At 46.5% G+C, this 18,611-nt stretch overlaps 1 protein-coding gene across 1 annotated transcript in view; it reads right to left on the bottom strand.

Annotated features, from left to right (window-relative positions):
• Window positions 1-17,144, bottom strand: part of LOC135898765 (uncharacterized) — a 138,011-nt gene extending 120,867 nt beyond the window's left edge. Inside the window, exon 1 of the mRNA XM_065427905.1 lies at window positions 16,951-17,144. Coding sequence (XP_065283977.1) covers window positions 16,951-16,963 — 13 coding nt within the window. The 5' untranslated portion in view covers window positions 16,964-17,144. The remainder of the gene's footprint in view (window positions 1-16,950) is intronic.
• Window positions 17,145-18,611: the final 1,467 nt, after the last annotated feature.

The raw sequence follows: 18,611 nt of genomic DNA, 5'->3' as shown, positions 1-18,611 counted from the left end.
CACATAACGTAGTAGTATTCTACATCCGTCCTCCTGATAGCGTTGACAATTTTTTAAATATAACTTTAGGAGGGGTGGTGGTGAAGTTTTCTGTTGCTCTCATGGTATGAATTGTTGCTCTCATGGTATGAATTGAAAGCCAACAGTTAAAAAATGCACACACACACAGACACACACACACACACACACACACACGCACACACACACGCACACGCACACGCACGCACACGCACACGCGCACGCGCACGCGCACGCACACGCGCACGCACATGCGCACGCGCACACGCACACGCACACGCACACACACGCACACGCACACGCACGCACACACACGCGCACACACGCACACAAATTAAAATCTAAATGCTTTTCTGGCCAACGATAAATATACAGGCTTTACCTGAGGGTTGTATTTTCGTGTCCAGCAGCTGAATTGAAACACGACTGAGACCCCTCAGAATACTTACTCGGGAGTGGACTAGTGAAGAGCTTTTCCTGAAGTGTGTTTGTCTTTCTAAATGGAGTGAACATTCACAGATTACAATAATACGAAGCTTTTCTTTCATTATTAATTTTTTTGCGTAAGCACAACATGCTCCTCTCTTGTAGTGTGGCATATTCCAACTGCCTAACTCTTCTTACTGAAGTCTAACTGACAAAAAAAAAAAGGAGCAACCGGCGTATCCGAAGTGCCTACATAACCTTTCTTTTATCTCTCATAAATTTTCTGGTGACGAAAACTTCCGCCAAAGCTGTTTCGCGGCTTGGACGCGCGTGTGGCACTGTTCTCAAACACTCTGTCAAATGGCAGCGGCGACACGTTGGACACATGACGTCCTCCTATCGTGGTGAACGAAGAAGAGGAACGCGTTGCGGAGATCGAACAGAAACTGATGCACGGCGTGCGAATGGCATACTACGCGGAGCTCACGCCGTATATATACACGAAGCTGTTCGCGTACGCACACGCTTGCATCGGGCGTGGGAACGTGAGGTGGCCGCCCGGTCCAGCTTTATTAGGCCGGACACGGCCGGTCACTTAGACGAGACAAGACTCGCGCCTTAGCGCGGCAAACACTCGTCGCCACTCGCCCCGGCATTGGGGTGGCCCAGAGGTTCTTTTTTATATGTTTTTTTCTCATTTGTGTGCATTATTTCTTCTTAGTTTATATATATGTATATATATTGTGGCCATGATAGACACCTCATGTCAGTTCTACAGAGAAGCACGATGGTTTCGTGAGAGGTAACGGGGCCGTGATGTTTGCCCAGTGGATATTTTTTTTAAACCCTCGAGCAGTAGACATTTCGAGCGCGCACACCACTAGAGAAACTACAAAAGTTTGATTTCAGCAACTAATAACTCTGCTGTAAGTAAAACATGCTAACTCACTTCGTGGTTGTATGCTGGAGCCGTAGGTTTCATCGTGAGTATTCTAACACAAGTTCATTTTGCCGATGCAATGATTAGTAATGTCATTTAAACAAGAAAATATATATATATACATACATAGAGAGAGAGAGGGGGGGGGGGGGGGCTTTTTTTTTACATGGCATATCTCACATGGTGTCCTAATTTCGCTCACTTCCTCCGAAAATCATAGCTCGTCCCATCTTACGATCAACCTTTTCTTCAGTTCTTATTGTCGCTGTAGTTCGAGTCGCTACTGAGCAGAAAGACAACGAGTGGACATGTGAACGTCTTTTTCGTCATGTGACGTACGAGTATCTTTGTCTTCAAGACCGTACCGCGTGCTAATAAAAGAAACCTACCCCAACATTTGCTGTTACTAATATCCTTTCGCCGACTGTAAGAGAAACCTGGTAAGTAACAAAGAAAGTCATCTTTCTTTCCCCTCTAGCCCCCTACTCTCCTACGCCACCCTCTTTTCCGAACTCTAAATAAGTTACAATTAATTACCTCCTATACTGCCTAGCGAAAATTGAGCCGGTATTTTGTCTCAAGCTTTTTTTTTTTTCATCTTCTTCTTACGCTGCGAAAAGTAAGGAATCACAGGGATCCGTGACTCCTGACAGCTGCTCGCTTCATTGATTTGCGCATCGGTATTCGTTCGATTATGCTCAACGACGAGAGCAATAGCACGTGTGTACCCGCTGTGAAGATTTTTCTTCTGTCCCTGCTCTAACCTCTCTTGTTCTCGTCTTCCCCTTCCCCAAAGCAGGGTAGCTAATTGTGATGAACATATGAACTTCCCTGCCTTTCCCTTATCCCTTCTCTTCGTTCTCGCTATTGGGCAATGAGACCAAGCATGAAAAAAAAAGCGCACGAGAAAAGGGCGATAGTGACCGTCGGTGGGCCAGGCGTCCCCGCACGCTGTCGGGGCCCCGCGAGGTGGTAGAAGCACAGCAGGAGTTTCCAGCCGCAACGTGACCAATTGGCCCTGTCCCCCTCGTTTTCGGCGCACCTTAAGCGAGCAGCCTTATTACCACTTTGACCGCCGCGCGCTGTGGACCGTCGGGCTACAGGCAACGCACAAGATACGCGAGGCCGCCCTTTCGCCTCCTGCAGCGCGTCAGTCAGAGGTGGGGAAGAGGACGAGAGGGCATTGCGGGGGCCAGAAGGGGGCCATCACTTCCGCGTCGTGGCGTCGCCGGTTTCGCGGAGGCCCGCGGAAGCCCCTGGGAATCCAGGGCCATTTCCTGTCGCGGGACGCGGCATCGCGTGACGTGTCCTCCCAAGTCACCGGACGCAGGAGCCCACGATTCGCTCCCTGTGCCCCCAGCTCCATCCGCGATCTGAACGAATCCCGGCAGCTTCAGCGCGACTGCTCGGGCTTACTTAGAAAACGGATGCGGCTATTTTTCTCAGATCCGCGCCTCTCTTGTGCACGAACCTCCAAGAGTGCGACAGTGCGTGCGTGCGCGCGTGCGGGCGTATGTTTGCCTGCGTGGTGCGTTCAAGTCTGTCAATGTGCGCGTGCCAGCCAGTAGGCGTACACCTGTTCTTATACGAACGTATGTTGTTGTGTGCTGTGGGTGGTTTCGGTATTGGGAGTGCGCGGAAGAAGACGCAAGGTATCAGCTTTTGCTTTGTTTTTCTTTCAAATCTGTCCGTTTGTCTGATGAGCACAGTGCTGAGCTGTCGGTGCTGCTGCCTCTCCTCTGGCCGAAGAAAGAAAAGTCTTATTGCGTCTCCGCTGGGGACACGACAGACCGCAGAAGTCGTCTTCAAGACGGCCGGAAAGGAACTAAGATGTGTGGCTGCGCCGCTCGCCGTTGTTGCGGAAAGAGCCCGCGGTTCGTTTTCATTAGGCGCCTGATGGAGGGTCTCGCACGCCTGGCGAAAGAAGTTGCGGTCAACTCGCGGGGTTCTCTGTCTGGCCGTTGTGTCTGGATTACGAGTGTCGCAGCTTCCGCTGTATCCCCAGAGATGTTCTCTTGTGAGCTCGGTGTGATTTCTTTTTTAAAGTAGTGACTTGTTTTATTTTTGCCGACCTCGAACAGGAAAAGGAATTTATCTTGATTGCCAGAAAGTAAGTAGCAATAAACGCAGTGGTCGTCGCACCTCTTTGAGAGCTTGCGCAAGCCGCAGTATACGCTTTATCAGTGATGTTCATCGTTAAAATTTTCTATTTGCCTTTGCCCATTCACAGGGGTAACACATCACAGGGTCACAGGGGTCACAAAATCACAGCCATATCCGTCCTATCTTTCTGTGGCCATAACTTAAGTAGTTTGCGGCCGCACAGAATATCCTTAGTGCCATTCTTTTTTTCGCCCAGAGTAGTCACAGTAGGTATAAACATCAAAGATTACCTGAGAGAGAATACACGGGTGAGATGTCGCATGTTAGATGCAGAACATAACTGCGCATATCTTCTTCAAGCATTTATATTAAAATGGGATGGTTGTCTAAACCAAACGAAGAGTTGATGTTTAGGTTTTAGCCCCCTCCCCCCCCCCCAAAAAAAATAATACTTAGCCACATGAAGAAAGCAATGCAAGGACAAGTGCGTACGGCCACTCCGAGTCTTTATATATGGCGTCAAATTCGTGCAGCCTGGCAGCTTAAAAAAAAAAAAACGCTGTGTTTGCATGTCGTTTTAGCTGTTTAAGTCGGTGTACCTGGATGTTTTCTGAAATTGGGTGCCTTCATGTACCGATAGAGAGAGAGGATAACGGATATATGAAAGACTGGGAGGTGTCGGGATCGATACAGATCCCGAAACGTCACTTCGTTTTTAACTGTGCTGAGTGACCTGCTTTCTCTTTTTAATGTATTATAACGTACTTGTTAGTTGTACCTGCAAACTTTTATGTTTATAGATTCGTTGCAGCGCATAACGTCCACGTGACTGTTTGATTGATATGTGCCCGAATTCACCTGCGTATTTCTCTTCATCGCTGCGGCTCTACATACCAAAAGAACATGCCAAGGGGACAGTGATCAAAATGCAGCACTAAATTCTATTCTGAGTGCACCTGGCATCAAACCACTTCTATTCACTGAGGTCCATCTCGCCTGATTTGTTAACGAGAGGGTTCACAAAGCGCATTAATGCAGCTGTACTGGAAGCAATGATCTAAGAAGTAAAAGAAACCTAATGAAAGGCTTTGGGAATGAAGGAAAATATTTTCAAGAGTGCCCTTCCATAATCTTGGCTTCACTTTGACTCCTCCGGTAACTCTTTCCTTTGGAGCTACCGTACTAGGTTACAGCCACAGGAACACTTGTGAAGCCCTCTGCAACTTTCTGCGCGAGACCAAATAATTTCGTGATAAAATTGTTCCTTTTACTTCGTGTGCTCACGCAATTTTACTGTAATATTCAGATATCTGATCATTCCTGTCTGTAACAGTGGACATTTTAATTCATACTTACAAGATATAACTATCTTGTATCATGTTATGTTTCTGAAAAAAAGAATAACAGCTTTTTCACCACCCGATTAATGGCCTATCCCCCAGATTTGGTTGCGCCATTTCACTAAGGAACAAGAACAAGAATGATGGAAAGAAAGTAAGCATTCTTTTACATTCTGCTGCAGCGTTTTTAACAATTGCGGTGAACGTGGAAGCATTAAAATGCATTTTCCTCGAACCATCATTCTTGCATTCCTAATATTTTTGGTGTATTCTTTTCGGAAGCCTACTTGCTAGATTAGAATGAAACGTTTACAGCTTATAGTACAATTTATTGACAATAACTTGAAGCTAAAATATTAGGACATTTTCCTGCCATTTTCGGCAAAAAATAATAGTACTTAAGTTCTTCTTGCATGAATAACAACAACTACGAACAATATTCTTTTTTTTATGGGATGATGCGTGTAGAAGCGAATTTTTTGCAGGTTGCATTTGAAGCCATTATTCTATAAAATAAACCTGCCAACTTAAAAGGTCATCCTGTCAATATCCTCTGGGAAAGGATACATTGAAATCTAGAACTATATATAATTTCATAGATAATTACGAAATGTATTGCAGCTTGTGCGACAAAAAAGGTGCAGCAATTTTTAGTTTCAGATGAACATATGCAGCACTTTTTACAATTGCACGCTAAAGAAAAGGTGACGCATTTGCCCTACGAACACCTCGTAAGAAGCCTTGATGGTTGCAATAACTGCATCGTGGACTATGAATAAAGAAACAAAGTTATCGGTTTTATTTAAATACTGGAGGCTGGTAACGGGAGTCCAGGAGAAGAGAGGAAATAAAAGAGCACCAGAGGATGCTGAGAGAGAGAGAGAGAGAGAGAGAGGAGGAGGATGAGGAGGAGGAGGAGGAAGGAAGGAAGGAAGGTAAGGCAGGGAGGTTAACCAGAATGAGTCCAGTTTGATACCAAACATGTGGAGAGGGGGATGGAGGGGTGCAAGAGAGAGAGAGAAAACATCACTCTTTATCGTCCTTTCATCATCATCATCATCATCATCAGCCTGGTTGCGCCCACTGCAGGGCAAAGGCCTCTCCCATGCTTCTCCAACAACCCCGGTCATGTACTAATTGTGGCCATGCCGTGCCATATCGTCCTTTCACATACACTAAGTTAGGTGCAGGATGTCTACAGTCGGGCACTCAAGTCTGTTGCCTTCAGGTAGTGAAGAAACGCTCGAATGGCTTTCTGGGCTAATGGACTGTGATGTGAGGCCAGGCTCCCAAGATCTTTGCTTCTGTGAATGGTCTATCATCCAGTCTATTAAAGGCACACTGGAGAGTCTGACTTTGGTTATCAGAGCGAGAACAATGGCACAGAAGATGACTGATGGTCTCTTCACTCTTGCACTTGGCACACATCGGTGAGTCATACGATAGCTCTAGGAGTTGGTGAATGCTACTCCTACGCAGAGCCCACACAGCAGTGTTGTCTCATGTCGTGAAAGGTTTGCTGGTAATTTTAGATTCAGTTACGAGTCGGGGCTGTATAAAAGACAGGTAGAGTTCTGTGGTGTATGCCAGTGACTGAACGTGATGGTACGAGCGAGACTGCGAAGCTCTCTTGCAACGTCTGCTCTCGATAAAGGTATAAGGAGTGTCGGTGCGCCAGCCAGAGCACGTCGGACAGCGTCATCGGCGAGGTGATTATCAACGAGGCCATAATATCCCGGCAGCCACACTAAGAGATTACATCATGTCCTCATTCAGAAGCGGAATGGCAAATTTCATCGAGTTGGAACACCAGCTGCTCGTAATTACCACGTCGTATTCCTCGCAACCTTTGGAGGGCTGCTTTCAAATCACAAGATATTGCCCATTTGCTAAGCGGCTCTTTCTCAATGTATTCGACAGCAGAGCGAAGAGCGGCCAGTTCGGAACCTGTAGATGTTGTTACGTGTGAAGTCTTAAACTTGATGACGACCGATTGCGGTGGCATAACAATGGAGTCCGTTGAACCTTCCGAGACGGAACCATCCGAGTAAACATGGATTCGGTTAACGTACGAACAATGCAAAAGCGCTAATGTGATCTGCTTGAGAGTGGCGGTGATCAGGCTAGCCTTCCTCGAAATTAGGGCAACGGCAAGGTACAGAGGAGGCTTTTTCAAGCACCACAGAGGGGATGGCGTACTTGTTGCGGGCGAGTATCTCAATCACAAAGAGTGCTGCTTAGCCGCAACTGACCTGGAAAACGCTGCCTTGGGTCTTTTCTCAAGCAAGTGAGCGAGATGGTGGTCAGGGACTCTGGATACACGGCGAACATGCGCCCGGAGTGTGCCGACAGCTGTATAAGTCGTTATTGGGTGGTCTCTCGCGGTGACAATTGTTGCTACGGCTGAAGCACATTGAGGTAGCCCCAGACATGTTTGAAGGGCTTGGCCTTGAAAGCTCTGTAGGACATGGATGTTATTTTTGTTAGAATTGGACAGCAGAGGTGTGCTATATTGCAAGTATCCTAGAAAGGGCATACTGTATAGTTGAAGCATAGATGCCACGGATGTGCCCAACGTTTTAGCGGCAAGAAACCTAAGTAAATGGGTGATTAAGGTAAGTTTCTACTTCAAGCATGCGATGCGGGGTCGCCATGAAAGATCTGTCGGTAGTAATGCCTAGGAAGCGGTGAGAAATATAACTAAGCCAGGTGGCTATCTGGTGTAGTAACTTCTTCGCAAACGTGTTCTTGTTCTTGTTTTTTTTCTTCTTTGTAAACGATATTTAGGTACTGCTAAAAGGCACGAAATCTGTCTCTCAACTTGGTGTGTTTTTACTTGAGGCCATCTGTACCACCCCAAATTGTGGTCTTACCGACGAATACTAAAATTAAGTTCTGTAACTTTCCGCGCCAAACCCCGGATATGATTATGAGACATGCCTTAGTGGGCCACTCCAACTTAATTCTGACCACCTGGAGTTTTTCAATGTGCACTCATTGCACGGTACACGAGATCAGTTTTTTGTTTTGGGCATTCAGCCCCGATAGGAACACTGCATCCGTGGCACCGATCAAACATGTGACCTGATCAGCAGTGCAGGTCCTAGCCACTGCCCTAACGTGGCTTGTCCAAAGTGTCCTAACTACCAGGAATTTAATTTAGCTTTGATAATTCGAAGTTACCACACTTGTAAGATGTAGCATTACACTAATCAATGAAAAGCTTGTAAGAAATACGGGCACATATGTGCCGAACACGAGTCTAGCAAACCTATACTGTAACTAGGACGTCGATAAGCCACTATCCTCTCGTACAAGGTATCTGCGCATAACCTCATCAAATTCCCGAGAGAGTCAAGGTTTTCGAGAAGAAAATCAAAATGCTTGCTATTCCTAAAATCCAATCTGAATGCAAATTACATCAGAGCCAGGTACTGGGATTTTCGTTAAGATTTTTTTCTTTACTTCGGTGGTGGGAGGGACTGAATAAAAAAAAAAAGAACAGTCTATCCGGGCGTAGCTCAATACGACGCACTACCTATTTCATGGCGCAGTGAACGAGCTTCACATTGCGTGACGTGGAGACGGAAGGTCAGAAATATGTAAAAAGAAAAAAAGAAGGAAGCGAGACAATGTAGAAGCTCGCCAGTATGAATGCGTCCGGCATTTTCCCATCCCCCGTGATGCATGCGCCTCGCACGCCACTAAAACATTCCAATCCCGTCCGCAGTTTCTATTAGCCACCGATCGCCCTGTTCCATACCCGCCCCCAGAGCTATTTTTTTTCGACCACACGCAGCAGCCATTCGGGTTCCACGGCAACGCAAAATCCACTTCCGTTCCCTCAAATCTACTCGGTTCTCCCTTCATTCCCTTTCTATATTACCTGTCCTTTTTTGCGCAAGTACCGTTCTTTTTTTACCCTCTTTTCTGATTATATATTCGCGGATCTGCGCGCATTCGGCACTCGTTTGTGCTTTATGCGGCCGCAGGACAAGCTTTTCAATGAGCTGTAATCACATTTATGGGGCTCTTACTCAAAATGGCATCTCCTAACGAGCGGCGCGCGATTAGGGAAGTGCGCTTCAGTGGTGGAGAGGTGCAGCCGCGAAGTTCGGGAAATGGGGAGGGCAGGCGGAACGGAAAGGGAGACAAACGGGATTGATGGACCCGGATAGCGTGCGCCACTCGTGCACCCCAAGGAGAACCGTTTCAAAAAATAAAGCCCCACGATTTCTACACACACACACACACACACACACACACACACACACACACACACACACAAATATATATATATATATATATATATATATATATATATATATATATATATATATATATATATATATATATATATATATATATATATATATATATATATATATATATATATGCAGAGAGAGAAAGAGAGAAAAGCCATACGTTTCAAACTATGTAGGCATGCAGAGTGGAAGCCAGCGCAGAACGGCGGAAAACTTTTGCTTGTAGACAGGCCCTTATGTGTGACTCAGAATGGCATCGTAACGGCTAGGCGGTTAAATTTGTGGTTAAAGAACTATCTTCACGCATACTTGCATGCACACAAGTAATGATATTACAGCATATGATCGCAGTTGCAAAATATAAAATAACGTAACCATTATGCGAATGCTGCCACATTCACGATGGCGCCTCCCTTTATATTATTATCAAAATGACCATCGGCAGTTTGACGTACTCTAACCCGAGAAGTCATTAATGTTAAGTTAGAAAGGAGCAATGATCACATGAACCAAAACATCTCATAGGCATGCGGCAGTTAATTTTTAGTTAGGGTTAGTATATATACATGACAAAAAGGTGGTCTCCCTCTCTATAACTTTCCGATTTAATGCTGTTTAGTGCACAGCCATAGTCATGCCACATGTACAGATTATAAAGAAGGAAATGCGCTGTTTGATTATAAACCTCTAAGTGGGACGATCAAGTGAACGTACTTCAAGAAGGCTGATAGGAGAGTGTCGAGTTTTTGTGATGACATCTTTGAAATTTTGATTACCACTACTACGACAACTAAGAACCTAAACTAAGAAAATTTCACAGTGTTACCGATGTTATGTCAAAGCAGTAGGTACTTTTCATATACACAAAGTTTGTATGGATATTAAGGTGGCAGCGGGGATCTGCCGCCGCTAACGATGTATAAACGACATAAACTGTATACATTGTCCTTTTCTGGCAAATAGACGGAAAGCACTTGAATGTGGCAAGACTGAGCTACAACGTAGGGTATCTTATAACAAAGAGTTTGGGGAAAGATTTCTGACTGGGGAAGAAACCTGCAGGAGCAAAATAATGCGGGAACTCGCCGACACCATAATACACACTCTCTCAGTGAGACTGCATTACCTTTAAGTGCAATACTGCTGATAGGCATGCAGTTAGTGCTCAATACAAGAACCTATTTGTGAAAGAACTTATAAATATTTGTTTGTGAACTAGATCGTGAAACCTCACTGTAACTTAATGCAAGATAATTTTGTACCCACCAGCACAGTTATGTTCCCTTAAGCATGTCCCTTCATCAAAATTTTATTTTAAATATCGCTGATTTGACACGCTGAAATCCACCTATCGTGGTATACAGGTCAGGCGAAACAAACTCCTGGTCAAACTGTAACTTTCGCGAAGTAACTGGTCGCAGGTATCCAATTACAGGTATCTTACCAAGCAACTGTGTCGTTTACACGAAAGATTCGGTTCATCATGTAAGGGCGAGCGTCGAATAAACGGCCCGCAGTGTCCTTCGCATGTACGCCCCCAAACGTGTACACCTCGCATTGCAAAGACGTGCAGCTACTCGCGCACGCAAACGCACGTACGCACACCAACCCGCGTGCAAGCACACACCATGCACACACGCACGCAACCTGATACTCTACCATCCTATGCACGCACATGTCGCATCTACGGATGCAGAGGCGCGAAACCGAGGCAGTACATTCGACGCTAGTGAATGATAGAGCCACTGCTGCACGTGCCCCCGAGGAAGAACTGTCAGTTTCCCTCATCCTCCGCTAGGTGTCACGAGCGGGTACACCGATGCAAGGTATTCGCCGAAGAAGCAAGCAACGCGGCGGTGCGAGCGACCCCGCACATCGTGCGTGCGTTTCTGCCGCCGTCATCCACAACGTGCCGCTCCGTGCCTTTGGCAGGACACCACCCGCTTCCTCTTCTCCCTTTCCTCCAACGCGCACAGCCTTCGGCGTCCCTCTCCGCTGGCAGCATCCGCAGGCGGCGTGCGGAGCGGGTGAACGGAGGTGGCTCGTTCATTATGAGCGTTATCCAGCTCGGGCCGCAGGAAACAAAGTTAAACCGCCGCTTCTGCTGCCGATGCGACGTGTACGTGGCGGCAGTGGCTGCGCGTGCGTGCGTGTGTGTCGTAATTTAGTTTGCGTCGATTGGCGCTGGCGCTCGCAACGCATCCTGTGCCGCGCGCCGCGCCGCTCGAACGACCCACAGGGCCAAAGGGCGTTTTCCCGTAATTGGGAAGAACCCCCCCACCGCCGCCGCCGCCGCCACCGCATCGCTCGCCTTTGGCGTTGTGCAGTCCCCTCCCCCCCCCGTCCTCCTCTTTCTCAGGCGAGTGCGTGGCTCGAGCACAGTGTCTTTTTGCGTTTGCATAGCGCGCTGGTCCCCCTTATACGCGCTCCGGGCCTCGTTTTTGTGTCGGGGGCAGCCCAGAATTAATTAAGGCTTGCAAGAGGGGGCAGCAGTGACTCGATTCCTTTTGTTTCGGGCATTCTCCGTCGCGTTTTAATCGCGACCAGGCGCGCGGCTCACCTTTTCGCGACCCGCTCTGCGTGCCTGCGCTCTGCGAGCACGCCGTTCCAGCCGCTCTCGCTCGCTCCTTTCGCTCTCTTCAATTTCCTTTCTTCCTCCGGTCAACCTCCTTTTGTTTGCGAGCGGTCACTATGTGCCTCTTCATTTTCTCCGCGTTTTGTTGCCGTCTCACTCCCACAGGCGTTTTCTGTACTCCCCTTTCGATATGTAACTTCTTTAACGTCGATTTGGTGTCGCTTTATTCTTTTTATTTCAGTTTGCGCGCGTAGCTGGTTGCTTAAGCAACCCCCTTCCCTACCTTGCGCGTGTCTCTGTCCTCTCTTGTTTGCGCAATTTCGGTTGAATTCGCAATTGCCTCAAGGGCGTCGCTCCACGAGGTTCGACTTGTTGCCAGTCGGTTTTGAGGAGCACTGCGATGCAGGCGCAAACAAATCTGTGGCGTTAGGATCGAGGTGTGCGCCTCTTATGCTTGCTTGACACTGTGGCTGTGCTTATTACGCAAGTTCTGGCCATGACGCTGAGTGACCTTTTCTCTGAGGCTGCTCTGATGAGACAGTCTGCCGCATTGTGCGAATACGCAAGCGACATAATTTAGTAGTGGTAGTGGTGGTGGTGGTGGTGGTAGTAGTAGTAGTAGTAGTAGTACTAGTAGTAGTAGTAGTAGTAGTAATAATAATAATAATAATAATATATGGGGTTTTACGTGCCAAAACCACTTTCTGATTGTGAGGCACGCCGTAGTGGGGGACTCCGGAAATTTTGACCACCTGGGGTTCTTTAACGTGCACCTAAATATAAGTACACGGGTGTTTTCGCATTTCGCCCCCATCGAAATGCGGCCGCCGTGGCCGGGATTCGATCCCGCGACCTCGTGCTGAGCAGCCTAACACCATAGCCACTGAGCAACCACGGCTGGTTAGTAGTAGTAGTAGTAAGTATAAGTATTAGTATTATAAGTATAAGTACTAGTATAACTATTAGTAAAAGTAGTAGTAGTAAGTAATAATTGTCAGAAGAAGAAGAGAGGGGTGAAATATAATGGCGCGTTAGAGATGGTGGAAGCATGTCAAAGTAAAGAAAGAGAACCCGAGAAATACTGAAGTGTCCGAAACATCTATAATATATTATCGCTAATATAGTTTGCAAAAGCGCCTGCTTTGCGGCATATTCTCCGTAATGGATAGAAGCCATTGTTTAGCAACAAGAACAGCGTTGAGCAATAGGCGTGCTCGGAGGCAGATACATAGCTGCTGTTGGCTGCTGCAACGATGCGAGCACTATTCCCACGCACTCTGTATACGCTGACATGTTAACCTCCTCTTTGTGACACTCATAACCCCAGCTGGCATAATTACTAGTGACAATATCAAAAAGTCCAAAGCTAAATTCCCGCTAAGGTGGTCTTTGACGCAGTTCACCTGACCGGCGTAGTTAGTGGGTGTTTAACGCAACGGAAGGGCGTGGACCTTAATTAGGCCCTGTGGTTGAGCAGGACAGGTGTGCATACTACGGCAGTATTCTACGCCACAAAGCACAAGAAAAGCTTGGAGGCGTCTACAGGCACGCTACTTATCGTGATCAACTCCTGGTTGCTTTTTCGCGCCAGCAGATGTGCATGGACCGAGAAGCGGCTATAAATGCATCCCAATACGGCCGTTAATCTTCCTTGACGTTATCCCGCAGATGACGATGTAACCCTGCGCGCAATTTACGGTCTCCGGATTACGCTTGCACAGGTGCGTGCTACCGGGAAGCGATCCCGGTAGTCGTTACTATAATTCTTTCCTATAGCTACTTACCTATACGCTGCCGGATGTGTTTTGCTTGTGGCATTCTCGCATAAGGAGCAAGAACCCTTCAACGTAAAGTACCACTGAATAAACATTTATGTTTTCCTTAGCCTACTTTCTTGTGTATAGCTGCGGGATTAATGAGGATTGGTAGTTGGCTTTTTTTTTTCCTTCGACGCTTCTTTCTTACGCTCCTTCGTTTGTTTGTTGATTCGTGATTTATAATTTTATTAGCTTCAAGATCTGATAAAACCGAACATTTGTTCATTTGTTTTGTTTCAGTCTTTGTATGTGTAACAGGAATATAATCTCGTGCTCTCACTTAGCATATATGCTGCAGATCAGCATTTGCAACACGGGATGTTCCTTTTGACAATATATAATTAAATGTCCCTCATTATGCGATGGCTACATTGCGTGTTAACTGTGGGCAGAAATATGTAGTAGTCGAGAACGGGGTATTGTTCAATGATATCTACATTAACATCCCTGTCTGCCAGGGGACTGGTTCAATGACAAAAATTCATAGGCTAACATGAGGCCTAACGTCTGACGACAAAATCAAAGCCCTGATGAATAAATGCACACCACCGTGTTACAGCCAGTTATGCTGTTCGTAAGGACCACACAGCACCCTAGGTTGTTCTTTGAATCAAATAATTATTTTCCCGTGATGGTGACGTGATACAACGCACTGATAAATTGACCCCATGATGACAAGAAGATGACAAATCAGTTGTGCGGAATCAAACGAGGTGGAAGAAGTATGATGAAGAGAAAATTGTCATCCACACGAATGTAGCACAAAGCCACAAAGAAAACCGATACGGGTTTCTCAGGCAGAAATCTTCGTAGCTGAGTAAAAATTCGTCCTGGTCCGGGCTTCGAACCCGGGACCAACACTTTTCCGGGTCGGTCGGTCTATCTACCACCATCTGTGAAACCCGTACATTCGGGCGGATGACAATTTTCTCTTTCATGACGACAATAACCGCTAGGCTGCATGGTGCAGAGCCATAGTGTGTTGCACTGCTACGTTTCTTTTCCATACCAACTGACAAAAACGCAGGTCACAGTGTGTCCAAATTTACTGAAGATAATCAAATATGGCATACATCAAACAATCTACTGCACATTTCCAAGATCGCAAGCACAACAAGCAGTTTGCGCAACAAACGGACCGCTCAAGGGTTAATCTGATGTACCATGAGCTGATATTTCACATCGACACCTCTGTCGTATGTATGAGCGAAAGACTACTACGTCATTTACTCGTGACTACAACGCTACTATGTCAGAAGCATTGATAATATTTCGTGTGGCTACGTTCATAGGCGGGGCCTTTAGATCCACCGCATATAGAGTAATAGACAAGGTAATCAAATAAAATGCAACAAAGCGGCATCTCAGATCTTAATTGACCTCTACCATCCTTGTGAAACACGACTGTACGGGGCGCTTAGAGCAAAACAAAGAAATAAGAAAGGACCACGTCCATGCTTCGGAACTAATGCGATCGAGCGAACCTCGGCGAGGCACTATGGCCACGTAGATGCCTGGCCGGGAATCTGCGTGACCCGCTTACAATGGATGCCGCAGATGCTGCACGCTTCGTTCGTCTAATCGCCCGACTTGCCACCAGTCGAGCTCGGCTGTGAATCGCGACTCGCATCCACGCCATAGAGAAGGAAACGAATCACGAATGCTGTTCTCGCGGTGGCAGAGAATTCTGCTGTTGCATATAGAAGGTGAGGTCACGGCGTGTTAGGGATGAGCTAATTTGCCGAACATCGGTTTCTATCTGCTGCAAGTGGCACGCTGTCTGAAAGCGTGACTTTCGGCTGGAGATAAGCGATCGCTGCTGAAACGAGCTTCACGATTCCCACCTTAGGAATCTTCACCGGGCGTCACTGAATCAATGTTTCGTTTAGTAGTATTTTTTTCCTCGTTCTTTACGACTACGTGCGAGCGGAATCAACAAAGTATGTGACCATATAGGACTGCAGATTTGTACAATCAAACTCGGGAAAGGTTATATTCGTGCTCCCATAAGGGTGCATGAATGTAATTAGCTCCCCACGGCACGCACACATGGGTTGTTTCGAACAGGAATAATAGGCCCGTTAATTCTGCGAGGAGCAGATGTCCAGGTTCCGCATGCGCTCGAACCAGTATCGTCTCGAGAAAAACACGATTTGGGCCAGCTGCTTTCGCAGCTAGCCTAGTTGCCACCTGCACATAAATATTGCAGCTGGAAACAAAAAAGGAGTCAATTCTGCGCTTTGAATCTTAACCGCCACTGGCAACAGTAATCGTATATCCCGTATATTCCCGATGAGGCAATAACGAAAGAGTTTCTGACCGCGTAGCAACAACTTGATTTGGGTGAGTTGGCTCATCTTGAGTAAAACTTGAAGCAGCGCGAAGAAGACGGAGACTAGAATCGGAAACACACGCAACAGGGTGGGAACTGCCAACGGGAAATTTAATTTAAAGATCACACAACTTTTACAACATGTCAAAAACACCAATAACAAAAGGTTGTAACGCATGCGTACTGCCTACAAGTATAGGTGCTTATCTAAAAAAAATTGTCTCATGTTTTGTTAGGCTGAGCGACGCTGTACTAACGCATTCATGCCCTTCTTTGGTAATGTAGTAAGCTTCTACAATTTCTCTTTCTTTTTTACTCTTTGCGTGCTTCAGAAACCTAGTGTCATGGAACATTGGGGTACAAGAGCATTTACTGCAATGCGCAGCTAAATGGCTGGTGTGCATTCTTTTTTTTTACATTGTTTTCATGCTGCCAAGCTCTGTCATTGAAACATTGCCCGGTTTGCCCGATGTACACTTTTCCGCAATCTAAAGGTATCTCGTAAACTACGTCAGAGGTACACTTCGTGAAATCAGATTCGTGATTCGTGTTGCATTTCTTGACGTTTCCAATTTTGCATAGCATTGCTTTGATCTTCAAATAAATTTTCCAGTTGGCAGTACAGCGCTGTTCCTGTCGTGCGTGCTTTCGGTTGCTGTCTTCATCTTACTCGCGCTGCTTCGTGCTTTACTGCTAACCGAGCTTCGTTAGCTGAGCTTTCATACTCAGTTCACCGTATTCTGCGTTTTTGCCTGTACGCATCATCCTGGGCTCCGGGTGATTCCAAGTAAATTGTGTAATATAGCAGTAGGTATTCCGTTAAGAGGTACTTTTATTTGTTAGTTCGCTCTTTCAGCACTAGGAATACAAGAAGGTGGTATTTCGCCGCGCTGAACGCTAACATATGGTCTCTCCGAAAATGGGTTTCCAGATGGTTGCTTCACGTATAATGTAAACATCACTGATATCGCAAACCGCGTGTGCAGATAGGAACTGGTCATAGAAAGTGCATTGGCACACCTGACGATTTACTTTCCTTTACGACCATCACTTCAGTAAGTGGTCTTGCGGGAAGGCGGCAACACGCAATGTGACCACACTGAAAAGTTGAAACAGGCTAAACTGGGAGCTCACCCGACTGATCCATATGTCTTCACAGCCGCTTTCGACGATCTTCGTTGCCGCCGGACAGTGAACAGGCGTCGCGCTCGCAGGGTTCGTCAGCAGCGGCTGCGCCGGAGCCCGGAGAAGTTGCTTCTGCACGAGTCTGGCTCTCGACACGTTCTGGGATTCCTTCCATAGCAGGACGTGGAGCCGTGAAGGCGCTGGCAGCGAGGTGGCGTGGTTCCTCCCTATTGGTCGCTAATGAGTGACGTACTACGATGGAAATAGTGACGGCAGTGTACATCTTGATAGCCCGAGGACGTTGTGAAAAAAAGTCTTCCTTTCTGCGAACTCTACTGCGAACCGCCTCCACACTCGCCATGCTTCTAAGAATCGTGGGCGCCGCGCCTGTCTCGACTTCTGGACCGTAGCAAGGGCTGCCCTGAGCCCGGAGTCACTGCTGTCAGTCGGAACCGCGCTCAGTTTTTCACGAAAACTTGGAAGGAATCCCGGAATTTGAAAAGGGAAGTGCGATCCGGGAGCCCCGTTATAAGCGGGGGGAGTGTAGCTCTCGTCTGCTTCCGTTTCAACATGTTAGGCCGCCGAAAGGCATAACGCCGCGTGGAGGTTGCGGCATTGCGAGGTATGTGGTACAGACAGTAGGTATGTTGCGGATGGAAAATATCATAAGTATCATAAAGTTCTAGACCCACGAAGAACTAACTTTTGTCCGCACCTACATGTCTGTCGCCTACTAACGAACTGTTCCCAAAGGCGATGTCTAACACTCTCTGCGACAAGCGTAGCCTCGCTTTGGTCAAATTTATCGTACTTCTTCCACTAATTCTAGTGTCGTCATTTAGGCGATGGAGTTGACGTCACAATTTTATCCAAACAAACGCGCTTTCGGGAACTCTAGTACAACGTCCAGGCTTTCTTGTGCGATCCCTTGCACTTTAGTTAGCTCCGAAACGCGAGCGCACTGTTGTTTTGAAAGTGCATGCCGCGTAAGTGTTGCAGTACAAGTCGAGCTCTTTTCCGTTACTTATTTTACCGGTGATTGATAGGGCCACTATGAAGTATTACTTTGCTTGCAGATGCTGTACGTCCCGTTCAAACGCGAGCTTAAGCTCGAGAGTGCATGATCCTAATCTTCCTAGTTTACCACTTACGTAGAATAAACAGGAATACGAGTTGAAGAGAAGATCCGGATTAGTGACGGTGTGTCAAAAAAAAAGAAAATAAATCTGTAAACCGCTTTAACTACATTTTTTAGTTAAGTTTAAAATTTGGGTAAAATATTAGGTCTAATTGCATATGTAATATTTCCTGAAGCTATTTTTACTGCAAATCAGCACAAACTCTTTTTAAAGCTATGCAAAGGAATTTTCTATTGGAGGAATAAGCATATTTTATTGATTTGACTGCAAATAGCCGCATTGCAGAAGTTAAGCATGAGAACAACGTTATAGTTACAACCCTTTCATGTGGTCCTGCTGCCTTATTGAAAGCTTATATAAATTATTTATTAGTTAACTCTATGGACTGAGCCACCGAGCTGCCTAACGAACGTGTAGTGCTGACACTGTAACCTTGCTTCGTAAGGAACAACGCTCAACGGCTGTAGCAACGGATAGTTTTTTAATTGTGCACATGCCGTCATTTCAGTTATTAAAACATAAGATTACAGC

Source organism: Dermacentor albipictus, chromosome 3 (genome assembly GCF_038994185.2).
Source record: "Dermacentor albipictus isolate Rhodes 1998 colony chromosome 3, USDA_Dalb.pri_finalv2, whole genome shotgun sequence".
Taxonomy (NCBI): domain Eukaryota; kingdom Metazoa; phylum Arthropoda; class Arachnida; order Ixodida; family Ixodidae; genus Dermacentor; species Dermacentor albipictus.
The sequence above is the reverse complement of the archived record's forward strand: the minus strand, read 5'-3'. Positions and strand labels throughout refer to the sequence as shown.